Consider the following 20,859-nt stretch of genomic DNA (forward strand, 5'->3'; position numbering starts at 1 on the left):
ATGAATTCTCTATTTCTCGGTCGACCTATAAACAGTCAAGGGGAAGAGCACACACAGAAGGCCTTCGGTTGGGCAGCAAAAGACAACTCTGGAGTTCTCTCCCCATTTCACTTCACCAGAAGGTTATAACTATATTCTATCCTCACAGTATGATTTGAAGATACCTTAATTGGTAATCTTCTATTGATCCAAAACCAGATTTGATTTGATTTTTTTTTGGTGTTTCTTTACAGGACCAATGGAGATGATGATATTACCTTGAAGATATATTACTGTGGAATCTGCCATGCAGACCTTCAAATTACAAGAGATAAATTTGGATTGGGTCTTTACCCTGTTGTTCCTGGGTAGGGGGTATCTATGCCTTGCACTGTCTACCATATCTTTTTTACCCTGTTACAGTTCCTTGGTATCTTTGCCTTTTAACTATTTCAGTTTGAGAAGCATATTCTTGGCAGGACTCTTGCTACATTTTATTCTCAAACTAAAATATCACAAATAATTTACAAACTGTGTGATGGGTTTCTATCAAACACTGGGGGAGGGAGGCTAGAAAGCCACAATTTCTAGAATTCTAAACAGAGCCCATGACTCTTGCTTAGTTTGTGTTCAACAAGCATAAGGGTCTGTCTGGATGAGTCCTCTATAGGTGTATTTAAAAAATATAAGTTTTTTATTACCCGTTGTTATGTTGGCAAAAGATATTTAAGTTACGGGTAAAAAGGGTTTTTTCAAACTAATTTGAAAGTGGAATTCAGATCATTTTATGTAATTTTCAAGATCTAGTTATCGTCTTGCACATATTTTAAGTTATTGAAAGAAAAAGTATGTTATTATTAAAGGGCTAAAAAATAAGGTTACAAATTATTTGACACCTTATCTGAACACAGGCACGAGATCGTGGGGATAGTGACTCAAGTCGGATGCAATGTAGAGAGATTCAAGATAGGAGATAAAGTAGGTGTGGGGTGCATGGTTGGTTCTTGCCGTGCTTGTGAAAGCTGCCAGCAGGAACTGGAGAGCTATTGCCCCAAACTGGAATCTACATACACCATGTTTGATGACGGGACAGGAAAGAAACACTATGGTGGATATTCCGATATCCTCGTCGTTAATGAGCATTTTGCTGTTCGTTTTCCAGAAAACATGCCGTTAGATGCCGGAGCACCGTTACTATGTGCCGGGATTACTATATATAGTCCTATGAAATACTATGGACTTGATAAGTCAGGAATGCATTTGGGAGTGCTTGGGCTCGGTGGACTTGGTCATGTTGCAGTGAGGTTTGCTAAAGCTTTCGGCATGAAGGTGACTGTGATCAGTACATCACCAAACAAAAAGATGGAAGCCATTGAACGACTTGGGGCTGATTTATTTTTAGTCAGCAAAGAATCAGACCAATTGAAGGTGAGCTTAAATGTTTTAGTAATTGACATGATCTAATTAAAAAGGGCGTTCCCAATGCACAAGGCTCCCACCCCCTGCTTTCGCAGAGAAATTGTTTCTAGACTTGCAACAACACCGTTGCGCCTAGCCCACCCTAAGGTATTGAAATGATCTGAATCCTATATATTTAGGGGTGGCAACTCCTAGAGCTCTCGGGCTAACCCAAAATTTGGGTTTGGGCTGTATCTATGAATGGTGGATCTACAAGCTCTTCTTTATGTATTAGATCATAAGATTTTTATATACCCAAGAATTCAATATCTTATTATGTATAGTTTTAATCTTACATGTTTAAACTGATGTAGGCTGCGGTCAACACAATGGATGGCATTATTGATACGGGTTCTGCACCTCACCCTATTGGACCTTTGATTGATCTATTGAAGCCTCAGGGGAAGCTGGTGGTGGTGGGTGCACCAGAAAAATCAGTGGAGCTGCCACTCTTTCCATTACTAATGGGTAAGTAAAGAAGAAAATTTCAAAGCCTAATGTCACAGCCTGCCACTAAGGCCCATGGACATAGACCATTGGGCTAAGTAAGGTCCCTAATCTAGAATTCTCCACAGTTACTGGAAGGAAGGAGTGTAGACATTTGAAGAGAAACCTCTAGAAAGTGAAAAGTCTAAAAACCATATATTGAGTCTTAACTCTTAATCTCATTTCATTTTGAAATACAGGGAGGAAGCTAGTTGGGGGAAGTGCAATAGGAGGGATGAAAGAAACACAAGAAATGATAGATTTTGCTGGGAAGCACAACATAGTGGCTGATATTGAAATCATATCGATGGACTATTTGAACACTGCTATGGACAGACTTGCAAGAGGAGATGTTAAATATCGATTTGTCATTGATATTGCTAACACCTTATGTGAACACTGCTATGGACCCACTACCAAGTCCAAATCTTAGACATCGATTTTTTGCTATTGCATTCTTTTATTGTTTTTGGTAGCTAAATTCCATCATTTTTGTACATTATATCATCGTGATATAATTCTTGTTTGCAGAAATTCACACATGAATAAAGGTTGAGTAGAACACATCTCCTGTAACCATGAATTGGAATTGGGTCAAATCGTCGTACATGTCAGAGAGACAGTGCCCTCTTTACCAGGGAGTCAACTACGCGGTTTATCTCCCTTAGAACAAACTGGAAGATTCAAGAAATAAAATAAGAAGATAACTACATGACATCTTCAAGAATGGATCTATACTCTAAAGGTTGATGTGGACATGTCAAATTGCCAATTTTTTAATTAAAAGGGTTTGAACAGAATATATAATACCAGAATAGAGACTTGAAAACCAAATTAATTAAATTACGTTTATAGGGGTGTGAGTTGTTGTTGGTACATGCAAGGCGTCTCCGGGTCTACCTATTTTGATAATTAGAAATTTTATGTTCTTCCTAAATTCTACGATACATTACATATCCCATGCGTAATGGTATCCATTGATGAAGAACATCTTTCTTTAATAGATGCATAATATCTTTTGAGAGGCAGTTTCCCTTCATCCACGGTGAATGGAGAATCCCTTGCCTATGGGTTTAGGTATTTTGAGATGAATATCGAGAATAATGGGAAGCGAATTATCGATTTCATATAGTAGAAAACAGAGTAATAATTAATGACCCTAACTAGATAGGTGGGTGAATCCTACTCCACTAGTGGAAGAAAAATTTCTCCTATCTTTTACATGTCAACTATTCCTCTGTAACATCTGTTCATCCAAAAAAAATAAAGAAAAATCTAGATAGAATTGTGATGCCAGTAGCATTACCGTGACTGAATTGAAATGATTCAATCTGAAAACTCAGACAGAAACGAATACGGTGGATGGTCTAGGGATGTTATTTGCGCGAGTTCATACTCAATTTTAAAATTTTAACCAATTTGAACTGGGCTTTGGATCAATTTGTTTCAGAATTCATTAATTTTCCAACCCAGACCCATCTGATTTGCATGATCCTTCCCCACGGGGAAGTGAATTATTCCATTTCTTTGGCTACAAGCCCGGGTAACAATAACATTTTGAAACCTTGGTAGCAGCAAAAAAATTTTCGTTGAAAAATAACAATAAGGTCTCCAGACATAAGATTATGCTATTAGAAAAGGATCCGACTCCTCTCCTATAACCTGCCCCACCTCCCTCCCTTCTACTAGACACAAACAGGGTTGGACCCCACCTGGGCAGCGGGTAGGGTGGTCATTTTGCTCTTGATTGTGTCTGGTAGGAGGGTCGTAAGAGAGGAGCCGAATGCAAGAATTTTGAGGTAGATTTATGGGGGGTTTCAATTTAAGGCTTGCACCAGCATGCCTGACCGAGCCCGACTGGAAAAATAGAGACTAACCAAGCCCGAATAACAGTCGATCGTTTTCGGTGCAAGGGTCCAACTTGACCGAGACTGACCTACTAATAGCCTGACATGTTTATAGTCCGTTTATGGTCCATTTTACTCAGGTTGACATGTTTAAAGCCTATTTAGAGATAAATGTGTAATTAGCCTATTTATTGATAGCTCGATTAAGGACTGGTACCCAACTGACCGTTTATAAATAAAACCATACCTAGCATATAAGACCAAATTACTTAAACGGGCTGGTCACCGTATAAGGTTCTAAAGTGGGGAAGCCTGATTAGGCCCGACCAAAATGGGCCCGGCCTGGCGGATTGACACTCCTAGGCCCACTTTACGTAAAACTCTACCGGTATTTGTTTGTTGTCAGGCGCGACTATTGTTAGCCCTTTTTTTTTTAAAAGAAAAGTACGAGGAACAGTGAAGGAGACTTTTGTTTCGACCACTATTGTTACTTTGTTACCGTCTGGTCGCCCGGTATCGACTACTATTGTCACATTGGACGAACTTTTGTCTTTTCTTGAAGAGTCGGTGAGACTGGCATATCAATCTTTGACAATGGCTACAATATGCTGCCATTGGTGCCTTGGATTAGCCCTTTCGATTGCAATGACCTCTTTTTTTCTTTTTCTTGGAATGGAAGTAACAGTCGTAACCGTCAAGTGATCAATTATATTTGAAAAACATGAAATACGTCACCCATTACGATACCACCTTAAACTATCTCCTTCAGTCCTTCTATAAATACGAGACATGCATCTCCACAGAGAAGTCAGTCAGATACGATCTAGCTAGCTAAACCACCTCTCTCATTTTCTATATCTCTATCTCAGACACAAAAACACAAACACAAACTCTCTAGTCTTTATACGTCTCTATTTCGCCCTCTTATCTGATTGTAAAAATGTCTAAGAGTCATGATGAAGAACACACACAGAAGGCCTTCGGTTGGGCAGCAAGAGACAACTCCGGAATTCTCTCCCCATTTCACTTTACTAGGAGGTATTTTATAATTTATATTTATATATATTAATTGAAATCAGAAAACATTTACATATAGGTAATCCAATCTTCTATTTGATGGATGATCCACAACCATATATATTATGATTTGAGTACTCTGTTTGGTTTAATTTACAGAGTCAATGGAGATGAAGATATTACCATCAAGATACTTTACTGTGGAATCTGCCATGCAGACCTTCACGTTACAAGGGATGAATTTGGATCTGGTGTTTTCCCTGTTGTTCCTGGGTATGTATCTCTATCTATGCCTCTCACTCATCGATTTACGTCTGAGTTAATTTCACTCTCAATGTCATTTCATCGAACACATGCAGGCATGAGATCGTTGGGGTAGTGACCCAAGTCGGAAGCAACGTAGAGAAATTCAAGATTGGAGATAAAGTAGGAGTGGGGAACTTGGTTGGCTCTTGCCGTGCTTGCGAAAACTGCCAACAAGAACTGGAGCCCTATTGCCCCAAAGCAGAAACTACATACACCATGTTTGATTTCGGGACCGGAAAGAAAAACTACGGTGGATATTCCGATTTCTATGTTGTTAATGAGCACTTTGTCGTTCGTTTCCCTGAAAACCTGCCGTTAGATGCCGGAGCTCCGTTATTATGTGCCGGAATCACTATATATAGCCCCATGAAATACTATGGACTGGATAAGTCAGGAATGCATTTGGGTGTGGTTGGGCTCGGTGGACTTGGGCATGTGGCTGTCAAGTTTGCTAAGGCCTTAGGCATGAAGGTGACTGTGATCAGTACATCTCCAAGCAAGGAGAAGGAAGCCATTGATCGACTTGGGGCTGATTCATTCTTGGTCAGTAAGGACTCAGACCAAATGAAGGTAAGAGCCTTTAAGTGTTTGGTTTTTAAATGTGTTTGGTTTTAAATGTGTTTGGTTTTAATTAATCTTATATGTTTGAACTGATGTAGTCTGCGGTGGGCACAATGGATGGGATTATAGATACGGTTTCTGCACCTCACCCTTTTGCACCGTTGATTGATCTATTAAAGACTCATGGGAAGCTAGTGGTGGTGGGTGGATCAGTAAAACCAGTGGAGCTGCCAATCTTTCCACTTCTTATGGGTTAGTGAATTTTTTTTTTTGTTTATTGTACTAGATAGACTATTGTGGACCAAAATAAGCAAGGCCCAAGCCCATACTTGATGAAGTAATTGTGATAGACTTAGCCCATTAGTTTAATTTAATTTTTCCCCTTGGGTGGTAGTTTGTGTTTCTCATTAGTAAAAGCTCATTCACCCAAAAAAATAAATAATAATAATCCTTTCATTTTGAATTTCAGGGAGGAAGCTAGTTGGGGGAAGTGCAGCTGGTGGGTTGAAGGAAACACAAGAAATGATAGATTTTGCAGGGAAGCACAACATAGTGGCTGATATCGAACTTATATCGATGGATTATGTGAACACTGCTATGGACCGACTTGCAAAAGGAGATATTAGATATCGATTTGTCATTGACATAGCTAATACCTTAAATGTTAATTAAGATATAATCTCTATCATATTTACTTATTTTTATGTTTTTAGCCCTTTTTTACCCGGGGTTGGGTGGGTAGTGTGAGCAAATAATATTTGTATGGAAATGATTGTTTGTAATATATAGTAAAGTAGAGGCCCTAATTAGTTTTGTAGGACTTCGTATTGCTAATAAATGGTTATTTGTTTGGAAATGATTGTTTGGTATATGGCAACGTGTTGATATGTGTCATTCTAAATAGCTGTTATTGTTAAGGTTATCATCACTAAAAGAAAAGCACGCTTTTACCATGCTTCTCAATAAGTTTGAAGTATATATTTCATGGCGGTAACATTTTACTGTTGCTAAAATGAACATTTAGCGGCTGTATACACCTCATTTTGTCATCCTGGAGGTTGTTTTGACAATGATGAATATTCTTTGAGGCATATTAGTCTTGTTTCTGTGGATTTGAGAGGTTTCCCGCAGTTTCTTGTATGTTCACAAACTATCCATAGAACATAACCGAAATACCCCTATGAAAATTACTAAAGTTTGATTCAAAGAATTTTCGACACGTCTGAATGATAGATGACTTTGGCGTATTCATTTTTGGTATAGAATTATGTCCATTTAATTACCTCTTATTTGGGAAAAGATTCTATTTGATGGCTGAGGTTTACACCAGAGGTAGTTCTGATTGGCCAGTATAGTCCTCGATTCTTGTACCAAGACAAAATATGCAAAATATGTGAAAAATGACTTTTGAATCATTCGACTAGGACATTATCTTATGAATCAGATAATTCTTCCCAAATGATTTGAACTGCAAGCGAAAGCAAGTATGGACCCATAGTCAAGATGTGAGAGGACGTGGAAAAGCATGCGACATTATTTGTGTGAGGATTTTTTCCCTAGTGTAAGGGTTCTCTAAGCGGAACACATATCCTACACCATCACACATTATAATTTTTTATTTCATTTTTTAAAGAAAGAGAAAAAATAATAATAAACAATACCCATGCAAAATGGCATAAAAAAAGCCTTAGAAGAAATTTTATTTTTTATTCATTTTCATAAGCAAATCCCTATTTTTATTTAATTTTAATTGCAAAAAATGGTTAATACACAGTTTTTAATTGGATATAGCTTCTGGGCTTTTACCCCGAGAAGGGTTCTTGGAGATAGATTCGTTAGAGGTCTTTCTCCTCCGCTCGTTATGGCCGGCTAGTCTTCTCCTACAACTCCTCTTTGAATCGTGGAACTCAGATACTACATGTAACCTACAATCCATTCCATCAAAGCTATTAGTGACGAAGCTGAAGAGTATACAGGGAAAACAAAAGCCCAAAACAAATTATGATTTCTTCTGCTTTGTTAGTAGAAGAAAGAAATTGAACCTGAAGCACTGCTGGCAGAACCGTTGCTCCATACCAAGCACCACCACCTTGGGCGCCTTGGAGTGCATCTCACACACCTTATGCCGGCGGTGATAATCCTTAGAGTTCACTAGCACCGCGTGGCAGCCCTTCACCTGGCACCTCGGCACCACCACTGACGACGAGGAGGACCGAGCACCAATGAGTCCATAAGGCTTCCCCCTCTTTCCAAGCGGGAGGGAGGCCTCACATTTTGCAATTAGATGATTATAAGTAGGGCTGCAACAGGGTGGGGTTGAGCCGGGCTTTATAGAATCCTAGCCCAACCCTTAGTCCTCTTAGTTGGACCCGGTCTCAGGGTCGGGCTAGGCTAACCCTGATCATGGGGAGGGGGAAGGAAATGCATGGGCTGGAATGGGCCGGAGAGAAAATTATCAATTTTACGTAAAATAACACAATAATAAAATGCATTATATCACTTATTGTCTTCATATATAATATATTATATAACAAAATATAGGTAATGTTTACAGTTTAATATATATATATATATATATATATATGTATTATATCAATATATAAATATAGTATAACTTAAAATAGTAGCCCGAGGCCTCAACCCTGGCCCGACCTGACCCTGACTCAGGGCTAGAATTTTTCAGCCCTGACCCACCCTCAGGGCAAAAAATATCAGCCCAAGCCCTGTTTGGGCTTAGGGCAGGTTCAGGCCAACAGGGCCAAACTTGCACCCCTAGTTACAATGCTAGCTTTTTTAGTTTTCTTCATCATAGATGGTTACAATGTTAACCGGTTGGTTCTTTCTTGGTTCGGTAAAAGCAACTTGTGAGCCACTCACTAAGAATGGATAAATAGATTAGCAGGTTACCAGGTGATGAAAAGGAAGGGCAATCTAGGTATTTAAAAATATGAGGGGAGAAGGAGATGTAAAAGTTTAAAAGCAGGGGAGTATCAGAAAAGAAGTTTAATGTAAGGAAGTTTTAATAAATATAGGCTAAGTGTAGGAGAGTGATAGTAATTGCCCGAGATGAATTATTAGAAAGTTTTCTTTGAGTACAAAGAAGTTATCACGTTTTCTTTGTGCTAGCATGAAAATGAAAAAAAAAAAATTCTTCTAAGGCCTATTTAAGTGAAAAGGATTCCGTCCAGGACCTTGCCCGGGCTACATGTGCAGCGCCGGACACAATGAGGCGTGAAAAGACTGCCTCACCCTTGCTTGAGTTAGGCGCTCGGGCAGGGGTGAGGTAATCTTTTCACGCCTCACTGTGTCTGGCGCTACACATGCAACCCGGGTAGGGTGTTGGATAGGAGCCGAGTCCCTATTTAAGCCATCTTGCATAGGTATAGCTTATTATTATTATTTTTCTTTCTTTAAAAAATGAATAAAAAATTGTAATGTGTTATGATGTAGGATGTGTGTTCGGCTCAGAGAACCCTTACCCTAGGGAAAAAATGCTCACAAATAAACTCACATGCTTTCCCACGACCTCTCTCTTGATTGTGGGTTCATCATAGACACTCTCTCTCTCCTCTTTGACCATATGAGCCTTGATTCACTGTCCAAATCTCCTTGATCTTCCAATCCTCCTGTGTCGTGTGGTTGAGTCTCAAAAGAATTTTCTGTACATCCATATTCAATTGATGTCTTATAATCGAAACTCCTACAACAACCAAAATGAAATATCCATCTAACCGAATGCAAAAAGTCTAACAAAAAATGTTTAGAATTGGATTCGTGAATCTACGCAAATGAGGATAGGATACTCTGGAACAGGCACAAAGGCAGAAATATCAGAACAAACATCAACATCCGGACTACACATGGATAAACATGGGTTTGACAAGGAAAAAGAGGGGTGGGGAATCGTTATCGTCTACGGTTCCTTGATCGGTGTACTTCCCTAGTGCCTCTCACAAGAGAAGGGTGAACCCCACCCAGGGAACAGTCTGCCCAGATGGGGTCCACCCCCCTCTTGTGAGAGGCATTAGAGAATCGCATAGGCAAAAAATTCGGGAAAGGGAGGGGATGATAGGACAGCTCACGTACGAGATTCATTTTCCAGAGTGTGGTGTCAGCCGCCTCTCACAAGAGGAGGGTGGACCCCACCCGGGGAACACTCTGTCCAGGTGGGGTCCACCCCCCTCTTGTGAGAAGCACTAGGGAATCGCATAGGAAAAAAATTCGGGAAAGGGGAGGGGGATGATAGGACAGCTCACGTACGAGATTCATTTTCCCAGAGTGTGGTGTCAGCCGCCCAGATAGAATTCACGGACTCTTGGATTGTCGTACGGGAATCATTTTCTTGGAAGAAAGGTCAGACTGCCATATCTATCATTGACCATTTTATTTTTTAAAAAGACAATATACGTCAGCTATTACGACACAACCTTAAACTCTCTCCTCCTCCTATAAATACGAAACATCTGCATCTCCACCGCATAGAAGTCAGTCAGTAAGATACTACGAGCTAGCTAGCTAAACCACCTCTCTCTTTCTCTCTCTCACTCTCTCTCACTCTCAAACACACACACAAACACAAACTCTCTAGCTAATCTTTTATAGTTCTCGATCTCCTATTTGGTTGAAAAATGACTGAGTGTGGTGATCAACAACACACACAAAAGGCCTTCGGTTGGGCAGCAAGAGAAACCTCCGGAATTCTCTCTCCATTTCACTTTACTAGGAGGTATTAATATAATTTATTTTATATTTAATTTGATGATCCACAACCATATTAGGATTTGATTTGATTGAGTTGTATGTTGTGTCTTAATTAATTAATTAATTAATTTGGTCATATTTAATTACAGAGTGAATGGAGAAGAAGATATTACGATGAAGATACTTTACTGTGGAATCTGTCATTCAGACCTTCACGCTACAAGGGATGATTTTGGATTTGATGTTTACCCCGTCGTTCCTGGGTAATTACCCCTAATTCCCTCTTATCTCACTATTCCCTATTCTCAGTTCTTCTACTACCTTTAAATCATCTTCTTCAATCTTACCTATATATCTTCTCTACCTATATATTATTGTTCAGTTTCAATTCACTCGATCTCCTACCTACCTACCTACCTACCTAGCTTATAACCCTTTATTGAAACACGTACAGGCATGAGATCGTGGGAATAGTTACTCAAGTCGGTCGCAATGTACAGAAATTCAAGATTGGAGATAAAGTAGGTGTTGGGTGTTTGGTTGGTTCTTGTGAAAACTGCCGGGAGGATCTGGAGACCTATTGCCCCAAAGTTGAATTTACATACACCTTCTTTAATGACGGGACCGGAAAGAAAAACTACGGTGGATTTTCCGATATCTTCGTTGTGAATGAGCACTTTGCTGTTCTTTTCCCCGAAAATCTTCGGTTGGATGCCGCAGCACCGCTACTATGTGCCGGAAGTACTGTTTACAGTCCCATGAAATACTATGGATTGGATAAGCCAGGAAAGCATTTTGGGGAGTGGTGGGCAGTGCAGTCAGTTTAGGTGACTGTGATGTATCCAACAGAAGAGAGTGCGACTTGGGGCTTGACTGAAATGAAGGTGAGCTGGTGCGCTTTAATTTAGTGTCTTTAAAAAATGGCGGTAAATGGTTTTAATTATAATAGTTGAATGGTGTGGTGCGTGAGCTGTGGAATGATGGTCTCCCAATGGCCCATTGTTGATAGAGCCTCGACGGGTGGTGGGTGCAGCAGACAAAACAATGGAGCTCCCAATCTTTCCATTACTTATGGGTAAGTAATTATGAAATTTCTTGTGTTAGTATGTTACAATAGAAAAATTGGTGAAATGTATACTGATGGAGAATTACACTATTGTGGCCCAAAATATGCAAGGCCCAAGCCCATGCATGATTAACTTAATTGAGATAGCGCTGAAATGTCCAAAAAATTAATTTATTGAGTCTAACTATACTCTTATAATCTCCTTTCATTTTGAATTACAGGGAGGAAGCTAGTTGGGGGAAGTTCAGTGTGTGGGATGAAAGAAACACAAGAAATGATAGATTTTGCAGGGAAGCACAACATAGTGGCTGATATCGAAGTTATATCGATGGATTATGTGAACACTGCTATGGATCGACTTGCTAGAGGAGACATTAGATATCGATTTGTCATTGATATACCTAACACCTTGAATGTTGTTTAGCTATTCTATATCCGACCCGACATTCTTCGCTTATTTTTGGTGTTTTTTTTTTTTTTTTTTTTTTTTTTTTTTGTGTGTGTGTGGGGGTGGGGGGTGGGGGGTGGGTTGGGCGGAGGGGTAATGAGAGAAATAATATTTGTATAGAAATGATTGATTGTTATATTGTAAGGTTGATATGAATTGAAGGCACTATAATTATGTATGTGGTTCATATTTCTAATAAATGATCATCAGTTTTGAGGTGAGATGAGATCCTAAGCTTCTTGCTATTGTCCTCTCGATCTTGTTGATTCTTCTCCCCCTCCCCCCTCCCCTTGTGAAATTAAGTATTCTCTTATTGATTTTGATTGCTAATTTCCGACATTTGTAAATGATATCATGGGAGGGCGCGACAGCATTAACAAGGCGATTTTAAACCATTTGAGATAATTCCCTAAAGTTTCCCTGCATATTTGCATTTTTTGCCCTTGCAAAGGCTTTTCGATAATTTTATATATCTTTTTGCACTATCTCGCCTTGTGAGTATTTGTAATAATTCGTCTTTATGCATTCAGTGTTTATTTAGTCATATTTCAGTCATCTATGATATTTAAACGTGATTCTACGCATTCCAAACAATGTGCCATTATTCATCAATCAAATCAAAATATAATTAATAATGTATTTAATCACCGAACTTAGAGTTAATAAATAAAATTAAAAGACATTAGCCTTGATCAACCTAATTAGACATATAATATGTATAACCTACAAGTGTATATATAGCAAAGAATGTGATCTAAGAAAGTCAACAACCGGGCAGTTGCTTTGTGCCTAATACCTTCCCATCTCATAACTAGATAGTTACCTCGAGATTTGGGCCAAATCAATCATTGAGTTTTGAAGTTAATTTAGCACTCATTCTATAAAGGTGAGACACCATTTATGGATCCTAGACGCCAACTCTAAGTGGTGTACGACTCCCGATTTTCCCCCGGGTGTGCAAATCCACGGATTTTTCATCCTTCACACCCACAAGAACCCGTCCTCGTGTGACTCCCCCTTATTCTGCAACCCAAACTTAGTCCCTGCTCCACCTTCTATTATTCCACTACCACCTCCTTCTCCCCCAACGCATTTCAACCCCATCCTCCCCACCTCCAGCCCCCTTCTTCCATGCCCAATTGCAACCCCACCCTCCTCACATCCTTCCTCTGTTTCCCCAACCTGTTAAAGAAAGCAAGAGAGAGAGAGAGAGAGAGAGAGAGGGAGTAAACTTGTTTAATTTGCACTGGAGATCGGCAACAGGGAGGGGTACTAGGGTGGGATATTTTAATTTTGTTGAAAATCCTTAAAGATTGGTTTGCCCTTTTCCCGCGAGTGAAAAATATTTATTACAAGAAGTTTGTTAAAAAATGTTTTAAAAATCTATAAAATCCATAAAAGATACATAAAATAAAAAATTAAGGGTTTTTGTCAGATGCTCCCCTGAAAATGTCCATGTGTCCGAATGCCCCCTAAAACTTTTTTAATAAACTCCCCCCCTATTTTAAAAATAGTGTAGCACTTTGGTCCAATCTGTTAATATGGGCCATTAGGGGTTAATTTCAGAGAATCTAATGACCAAAATACCCTTGTGACAAAAATCAATCAAAATTAAAAATTAATTGATCAAATTGTCCTCATCTTCCCCAAATCATTTAAGGTTTGAAACTGAAAATCAAAACCCTAAAACACTTGGGAAAGATGAAGCCAAAAATCAATGAATCTATCTTGGCTCTTTCAAGGAGAGAGGAGAATCAAGAAAAGAAAATCTACTTCCAAAACAAAATTCAAATCTCTATTCTTGAACACTTGTTATTGGAACCCTTTCAGGATAATGATAGATTGGTCAATTTTTGAATGCTGTGAAAAACAGAAACTGTATGCTTTGACAAATTTACTAGACTCATCAATGCACACAACTCAATTAGAAGCCACACCAATAATCTGGCCCATTTCCCTGTTCTCTTCACTTACCATTCAACACCTGCACATGAAGCTAAGACTTATAGGTCGACCTGAGTTCAGTTTCGGTCCGATAAATGTCGATTGCAAATTTGCAAGGTGAAGAAGTAAAAAAGAAAAAATTGGGGGAGACGAACCCAGAAGACGAACAATTCAAACACAATCGTGTAATCTGGATCAGTGACTGTGATATAAACCAAGATCAATTAGCTTCTATGTGGCAACAGACCTTATAACCACCGCGATTATTGAAGAATTCTGTCGGCCAAAGCTCCTGCTCCATCTTCAAAGTCCTTCGGAGATTTATCGAGATGAACGGACGAGTCTACGAACCCTAAACCATTTGGGGATAGATTCATTGATTTTAGTCTTCATCTTCCCCAAATGGTTTAGAGTTTGATTTTCAGTTTCAAACCCTAAATGATTTGGGGAAGATGAGGGCAATTAGATCACTTTATTTCGTAATTTTTATTGGTTTTTGTCACAAGGGCATTTTGATCATTACATTTCATAAAACTAACGTCTAATATCCCAAATTACCGGACTGGATCAAAATACTACAATTTATTGAAAATAAGAGAGAATTTACAATTAAAAAAATTGCAAAAAGGCATTTATACAAATGGACATTTTCAAGGGGCATTTGACAAAAACCCAAAATTTAAAATTGGGAACAAAATATAGTTCCATCTCCCAATTCGGATTTAGTCAAAATCGAAAAGAATGACCTAGATTCAACCGAAACCCTCTAAGACTTACGGATAAAGATTCTCTCCAATTCTTTAATCCGGCAATTCCTGACAATATCACCTTGATTGTGGTACACATGGCACGTAAAGATCGTGTGATGGCGATTGATTTGCTCCATTTCATGAAGCCCAACCCCATTTAGCTTCCGGATCATCTCAACCCGATGAGATTCTAAACCCAAAACGCAGAAAGCGTAAACTCTTTCAAACCTCAGACTTTTCCTCTCCCTCTCTCTCGGTTCTATCTCCTTCCCTCTTTCACCCGACTTACTGTAGAAATCCATGGAAAAACACGAGATTAAAGCTTTAAAAAGAAGGAAGAAGAAATTAGTAGTCAAAGAGAAGTTTTTACAGAATCACAATTCAGACGGGTCAACTACGGATGTACATATTTCAAAACTTAGAAAATTAGATCGACAAAGACGAGTTCAGATCTCTGAGTCACTGCTTTTCTGTTGATTTCTGTGTTTTGGGAGAGAAGAACGAGTATTAGGTATGCAAGGGTATGTACTTTGTAAATGGTAGTTCCTGCTTTCTTCTTTCGCGGGTTCTATATCTGAAACATAGTGGCTACTGCTGCAAGGACAAGACCAGAATTAGGGTTTGGGCTAAATCATCTAATATTGAAGAGATATCCAAAGACATTGAAATCATGGCAATGGGAGTTTCACAAAAAGATTTATGTTTTGAGGGCTATTATTTGGCGACAAGAAATTTGTGAGGTTTACCTACAAATTTGATAATTTTAGGTCCAACCACCTAATTTTGAAAGGGAGACACAATAACATTAAAATCAAATTAATGGGAGTTTCACAGAGAAAAAAAAGAAGGATTACTTCATTTTGATGACCATCATTGGTTGATAAGAAATTTGTGAAGGAATCCTCGAAATTCAAAAATCTTAGATCTGAACCACCTAATACTACTATAATACTAGTAGGATAGTATTATGGTGGTGGGACGCATAATTTTATACTAAAAAAACAATTAAAATATTAAAAACAAAAAAAATGGTATATAGGCTCTATATTGTAGTTGCATATCTTAAACAGCCACGAACTATCTCCAATTGGTAGTAGGAAATATTAAACCGTCGTTAAATGGAATGGATTATATAGTACAACCGTTATTTATGCCAATTCCATTAATTAATCACTACGAATAAAATGTAGTTAGTATAAAACTTCAAAATTGGACATTTTTTTCCCAAAGATATTGCACAATTATAAGGGCCTATATAGTCTTGGAGGAAAGAGAAAGTATCGGTGCCTGGCCCACATGGTCAAGATGTGAGAGGACATGGCAAACCATCCCTACATCATCGGTGTGGGGATTTTTTTTTTTCCCCTAAGAATCATTTTCTCTAATTGGGAACCCAATCAGTGCCAACATGGGGGGGGGGGAGCAATGAATGTGTGAGGAAGCATCAATAGGGGTGGGCAGTCATTTCGCTCCATGCTATGACTGGGTGTAGGAGCCACACTCCCATTCTATATGGAATAGGCTCTCTAAGCGGCTGAGCCTAAGGCGTACACTGTGTCTCCTCCCATTCTATTTTTTTATTATTTTTCTCTCCTTAAACAATGATTATGTGAGAGGGTGGAGAGTTCCCTGCTTGCTCACAAAACCTTCTCCAATAAATAAATAAAGCAGAGCAAGAGAGATGCCTACAACCTACCATTTGTGGAGCTTAGACTCTTTGCACATGTCACACGTCACATGCAAACTATTGGAATAATTTTGGGAACAAATTTTTTTTCTTTTGGTAAATGAGAATATTATTGCAAAGGGGGACAAGCGAAGCACCTGGCATCTTTACAACAGAGATCAAGAAGCCAGGGAGAGGAAACAGGCCAAAAAGTCTGGCTTGCCACAGGCAATGCCTTCCGAGCTAAAGAATGCGCAACTAAGTTTGCATCTCTGGAGATAAAGGAGAAATTACACACGCTAAAGCTTGGGATAAGCACCCCAATATCTTGCAAAGTACTCCGGAGGGAGAGGGGGTGTGGTCTAGATGGTTCTCTAATAAACGAGACCAGGTCCTCATTATCCGACTCAATGTGAACATTGTTAAAACCTCCATAGGTTGCCAACTGTAGACCAAAGAGCACAGCAAGGGCTTCACCAAGCAGAACCTCATGGAACGAAATGGGATTAGATGCTGCTTGTATATGATTACCCAGGTGATCTCTTAGCACCACACCGATACCACTGGCAGGAGCCTTCAGAGAGAATGCAGCGTCACAATTTATCTTGATAATGCCTGAATCTGGAGGAGACGATTGCCTGCCAATAGAGTAGGCCTCATGAGTATTCCTCACAGAGAGGGTGTTACCCCTTGAAATTGAAAGGAATTTAGTGGAAGATGCTTGGGCTTGAGATATAATATCCTCCGGGGTCCAATCTTTGATGCCAAACACCAAATCATTTCTGGCCAGCCAGATGTTCCAACACATGAAAGATAAAAGGCACAACACATCCTCGTTGCATCTCTTGTCGTGAAAATTTAGACATGGCCAGTGGAGCAAGAGCTGAGCTAGTGTGAAGGGTCCATCAACAGGAATACCAACGGTAAGATTGCTTCCAAACCAAGCCGCTCGAGCTATAGGACAGAGAAATAGGAGGTGATCGATAGATTTAGGATCGTGCCCACATCTGCTGCAAGAGGGATCAATGGGGATGTGGCGTTTCATAAGATTTTCACTTGAGGCTACACCATTAGCACAACATCTCCACAGGAAATTTTTAACTTTAGGAAGAGTTTTGATATTCCAGATCCTTTTCCACACCTCGGATGGGATGTCTTCCCAAGCATGCCTATGCGATGAAGTAGCACGGGTCGAGAACTGCTGATCATGCTGATTGCACAATAGGTGATAGGCAGATTTGATAGTGAAAATGCCGTTTCTAGCTCCTCCCCAACATAATACATCCTCACTGGGATTAATGCTCAGTCTGATCTGCTCTATGGCCTCTCTATCCTCAACTGAAAAGAACTGGCTAAGGAGATCCATCCTCCACGTTCGGTTTCCTTGATCAATGAGGTCCTTTACTTCCTCAAGATGGCAACCTATCGGGCGTTGACCATGTAGTCGGAAGTTGAGGTGAGAGGGGATCCAGTTACTCCGCCAGATGTTCACCTTATTCCAGTTCCCAATGGATCAGAGCTGACCCAACTCGATGACCTTATGCCCCTCTAAAATACTCCTCCAGGCCCAAGAAGGGTTTCTACCAACCGCAGCATCTAGAAAGTTGCATCGAGGGAAGTAAATAGCTTTGGTGAATTTGGCCCATAATGAATCCGGATTGTCTAATAATCTCCAAGCTACCTTAGCGAGGAGCACCCTATTGTGCAGAGTGGGATCCCTAAAACTCAAACCTCCCTTCTCCTTAGACCGGCATAAACGAGTCCACGATATCCAGTGAATTGTGCGCTTGTCTTCCTTTTGACCCCAAAAGAAGTTGGACATCGCCGATCTAGTCGAATCATGATGGAAAGTCGGGAGGATAAAGTGCGAACCAGCATAGCTGGACATAGTAGATGCAACAGATTTTATGAGCACTTCATGACCGGCTTGAGAGAGGATACTCTGCTTCCAACCCTGAACCCGCTAGCATGTTCTTGTAGTGATGTCCTTAAAGACCTCCGCCTTGGAGACCCCAATCTCAGTGGGAAAGCCCAGGTATTTAGAGGGACCATCACCATAGCGGACCTTGAGAACGCGAGAGAACCATCTCTTGAACTTTGTTGGAGTGTTGGGACTGAAAGTGAGATTTGATTTGCTAAAATTGATCTCTTGGCCGCTGGCTTGGCAATAAGTATCGTGGCAATCTTTGAGGTGATTGATCTCCTGTAACTTAACCTCCGAGGAAATAAGACAATCGTCCGCAAAGAGTAAATGGGAAATAAGAGGGGCACGACCACGAACCCGGACACCTTTAATGAGGTTGTTCCTCTCCGCCTCAGCGAATAATGAACTCAACACCTGAGAACATAAGATAAAAATGAAGGGGGAGAGGGGGTCTCCTTGACGAATACCCCTTGATGGGTTAAAGGAACCCCTCACTGCCCCATTTACCAACAGAGAGTACGAAACAGAGGTAATACATTCCATAATGAGATCAACCCATTTACAACAAAACCCTAGCCTAAGTAAACTTTTCTTGATGAAAGGCCATTCCATCCTATCATAGGCCTTTTTCATGTCAAGTTTTAGGCCGAGCAATTTTTTTTTCTTCCTTTTTTTGTCCTCTTTATGTAGTTAAAGAGCTCATGGGCAATAAAGACATTGTTCGAAATCAAACGATCCGGTACAAAGGTAGATTGATAGGGCGATATAATAGCATCCAGACCACCTTTAAGTCTATCACTAAAGATTTTAGAAATCACCTTGATTCTTTGTGTTGCATAGATTGATAGGGCGGAATTGCTCCGCCGCTCCGGTGATGGGACCTTAGGAATCAAGCAAATGAGGGTATTGTTCATCTCCTTGGGTATGACCCCGTGACAAAGAAAGCTGTAACAAGTACAGACCTCTTGCGTAGTGTCCATAAATTTACGATAAAAAAGGGTGGGAAACCCATCCGGCCAGACAATTTGAGGGGACTCATGGAAATAGACTTTGACTTCCTCCCTGGATGGGATCCTACATAAGTCCTCATTCCTGACGAGAGACCAGCGGTTGAGTACTGCATGCTCGCTCAATAGCCTCGACGACACCCTATGGATGTAGCAAGCTCCTTAAAATGATTTAGCGATTGAGAGATATCCTTATCGTTACTAAGCCACTCCGAGGCGAGATCTAATCTTAAGGATACGATTGGTGACGCCTTGTACCGTCGAGGCATGAAAAAAACTAGAGTTTTATCCCCACACTTAAGCCACTCCTCTCTAGCCTTTTAGTGCCAAAGGGTTTCCTCTCTAAGGAGTTCCTCTTCAAGTTTGAAACCTTATCGACTTCACCTTGAATGAAAGCAGGCGGAAGATGTTGGAGCGTTCCGGAGAGTCGTATTTAAGCTTCTTGATGTTCACTTGAATTGACCAAAAACTCTCCCAATTGGTGAGGCTGATTGATCCTGAGAGGATCTTTGACTTAAGTTGGAAAGCGACCGATTCATGGATTGGATTTGTTATACATGCCCACAGGAGATATAATTAAATATCATTTCTTCTCGTGGCGTGTAGATACCTTGCCATGTATCTTTGGTGACACATGTTCTCCATGATGGTCGAACCTAGCTACAAAATGGGTTGACCCACCCTGGCCGCGGGTTTGCATGGAGAAAGATTCCTCAACCTTGTGGAAAGTTAGTTGGCGGCGACCGTCGACTACCCTCCAAGTACCGGCCAGGGAAGCGAGTTCGGGAAGGCTTATCCAGGCCGTCACCTCCAGATTGGATGAATTCGTTCGGTGATAGCTTAGCATTGCAGTAAGCGAAAATTAATTCGAGGTCATGGGTGATAATCCATGACGGGGGAAAAGTAAGTTCTAGCCTCAAGTCTTATTAATTATTCTTCCCTTGGTAACCTCGAAGTGCGGGTCCGGGCTTGAACCGCTCGAGCTATTTCATGAGAGAAGGGAATAATTTAAGTTCGGGTCCCACGTACCTTTAGGAAGTACATTGGGGACTTATACCCATCTCTTATGAACCCATCTAAGAATGGGCTTTTCCTAATTAAGGTTGTGGCAGGCCCATTTAACCTATTGACCCAATGATGGGTTATTCCATCCACTTACCCACATAGGACTAATGGGTTGACCCATTAGGCCTCATGACCATTGTCTAGAGGTACCCAAATACCCATTTATTATAAATGAGTCCATGAGGGAGAGAGAGAACATTACTTCTCCTTCATCATTCTCTTCTACCCTAAATCGTGGAGGAGAGAAAGAGGAGAGAAAGAGGAAGAGGAAGGTGGAGACCCCATCTCTTGGGCCATAAATCGTGGAGCTCTCTCATCTTGGGGGTAGGTAAGCTATTGAAGCTTCTTCCTTCTTCTTTTTGGATTTTAAAAGGGGTTGGGTAATGGGAGAGATTGACCTAGATCTCTCTTGGAACCTAGGAGTCGATGGAGCATTAAAGCCCAAGCTATGGTGGAGTTATTTCACTCCATTATGAGCTCTAATGTAAGGGTTCTCATTGCCATTTGAGAGATTTAAGGTTGGACCCTAATGAGCTTAGGATGGAGTTTCCTAGAAGTTCTTGTGCTTTAAAACCACTTGAAAATGGGGTCCTTGGAGGGAATCCTTCGGATTTTGGACCGAAGGTGTGAGGGTT

The 20,859-nt window shown here is 40.3% G+C and overlaps 3 protein-coding genes and 1 pseudogene across 3 annotated transcripts; 3 read left to right on the forward strand and 1 right to left on the reverse strand.

Annotated features, from left to right (window-relative positions):
• Nucleotides 1-2,356, forward strand: LOC122651160 (8-hydroxygeraniol dehydrogenase-like). The gene is made up of 5 exons (XM_043844478.1): nt 1-122; nt 234-347; nt 891-1,407; nt 1,752-1,905; nt 2,124-2,356. Exons 1-5 carry the CDS (start codon nt 1-3, stop codon nt 2,354-2,356), a joined length of 1,140 nt encoding a protein of 379 aa, XP_043700413.1.
• Nucleotides 2,357-4,702: 2,346 nt separating this feature from the next.
• Nucleotides 4,703-6,328, forward strand: LOC122649519 (probable mannitol dehydrogenase). Its single transcript, XM_043842704.1, has 5 exons — nt 4,703-4,808; nt 4,947-5,060; nt 5,147-5,663; nt 5,753-5,906; nt 6,124-6,328. Exons 1-5 carry the CDS (start codon nt 4,711-4,713, stop codon nt 6,324-6,326), a joined length of 1,086 nt encoding a protein of 361 aa, XP_043698639.1. The 5' UTR covers nt 4,703-4,710; the 3' UTR covers nt 6,327-6,328.
• A 3,954-nt stretch (nt 6,329-10,282) lies between these two features.
• LOC122651161 lies at nt 10,283-11,845 on the forward strand (annotated as a pseudogene).
• Nucleotides 11,846-16,358: 4,513 nt separating this feature from the next.
• Nucleotides 16,359-17,594, reverse strand: LOC122651162. The gene has a single exon (XM_043844480.1). The coding sequence runs from the start codon at nt 17,592-17,594 to the stop codon at nt 16,359-16,361; it is 1,236 nt and encodes a 411-aa protein (XP_043700415.1).
• Nucleotides 17,595-20,859: the final 3,265 nt, after the last annotated feature.

This window comes from Telopea speciosissima, chromosome 2 (assembly GCF_018873765.1).
Source record: "Telopea speciosissima isolate NSW1024214 ecotype Mountain lineage chromosome 2, Tspe_v1, whole genome shotgun sequence".
Taxonomy (NCBI): domain Eukaryota; kingdom Viridiplantae; phylum Streptophyta; class Magnoliopsida; order Proteales; family Proteaceae; genus Telopea; species Telopea speciosissima.

Excerpts from the sequence above, each read along its gene's own strand:
- LOC122651160 (XM_043844478.1), top strand. The coding sequence starts at position 1 with ATGAATTCTCTATTTCTCGGTCGACCTATAAACAGTCAAGGGGAAGAG. Across the intron at positions 1,408-1,751 it reads AAGAATCAGACCAATTGAAG|GCTGCGGTCAACACAATGGA; the intron begins GTGAGCTTAAAT and ends AAACTGATGTAG. Across the intron at positions 1,906-2,123 it reads ACTCTTTCCATTACTAATGG|GGAGGAAGCTAGTTGGGGGA; the intron begins GTAAGTAAAGAA and ends TTTGAAATACAG.
- LOC122649519 (XM_043842704.1), top strand. The coding sequence starts at position 4,711 with ATGTCTAAGAGTCATGATGAAGAACACACACAGAAGGCCTTCGGTTGG. Across the intron at positions 5,664-5,752 it reads AGGACTCAGACCAAATGAAG|TCTGCGGTGGGCACAATGGA; the intron begins GTAAGAGCCTTT and ends GAACTGATGTAG. Across the intron at positions 5,907-6,123 it reads AATCTTTCCACTTCTTATGG|GGAGGAAGCTAGTTGGGGGA; the intron begins GTTAGTGAATTT and ends TTTGAATTTCAG.
- LOC122651162 (XM_043844480.1), bottom strand. The coding sequence starts at position 17,594 with ATGGATCTCCTTAGCCAGTTCTTTTCAGTTGAGGATAGAGAGGCCATA.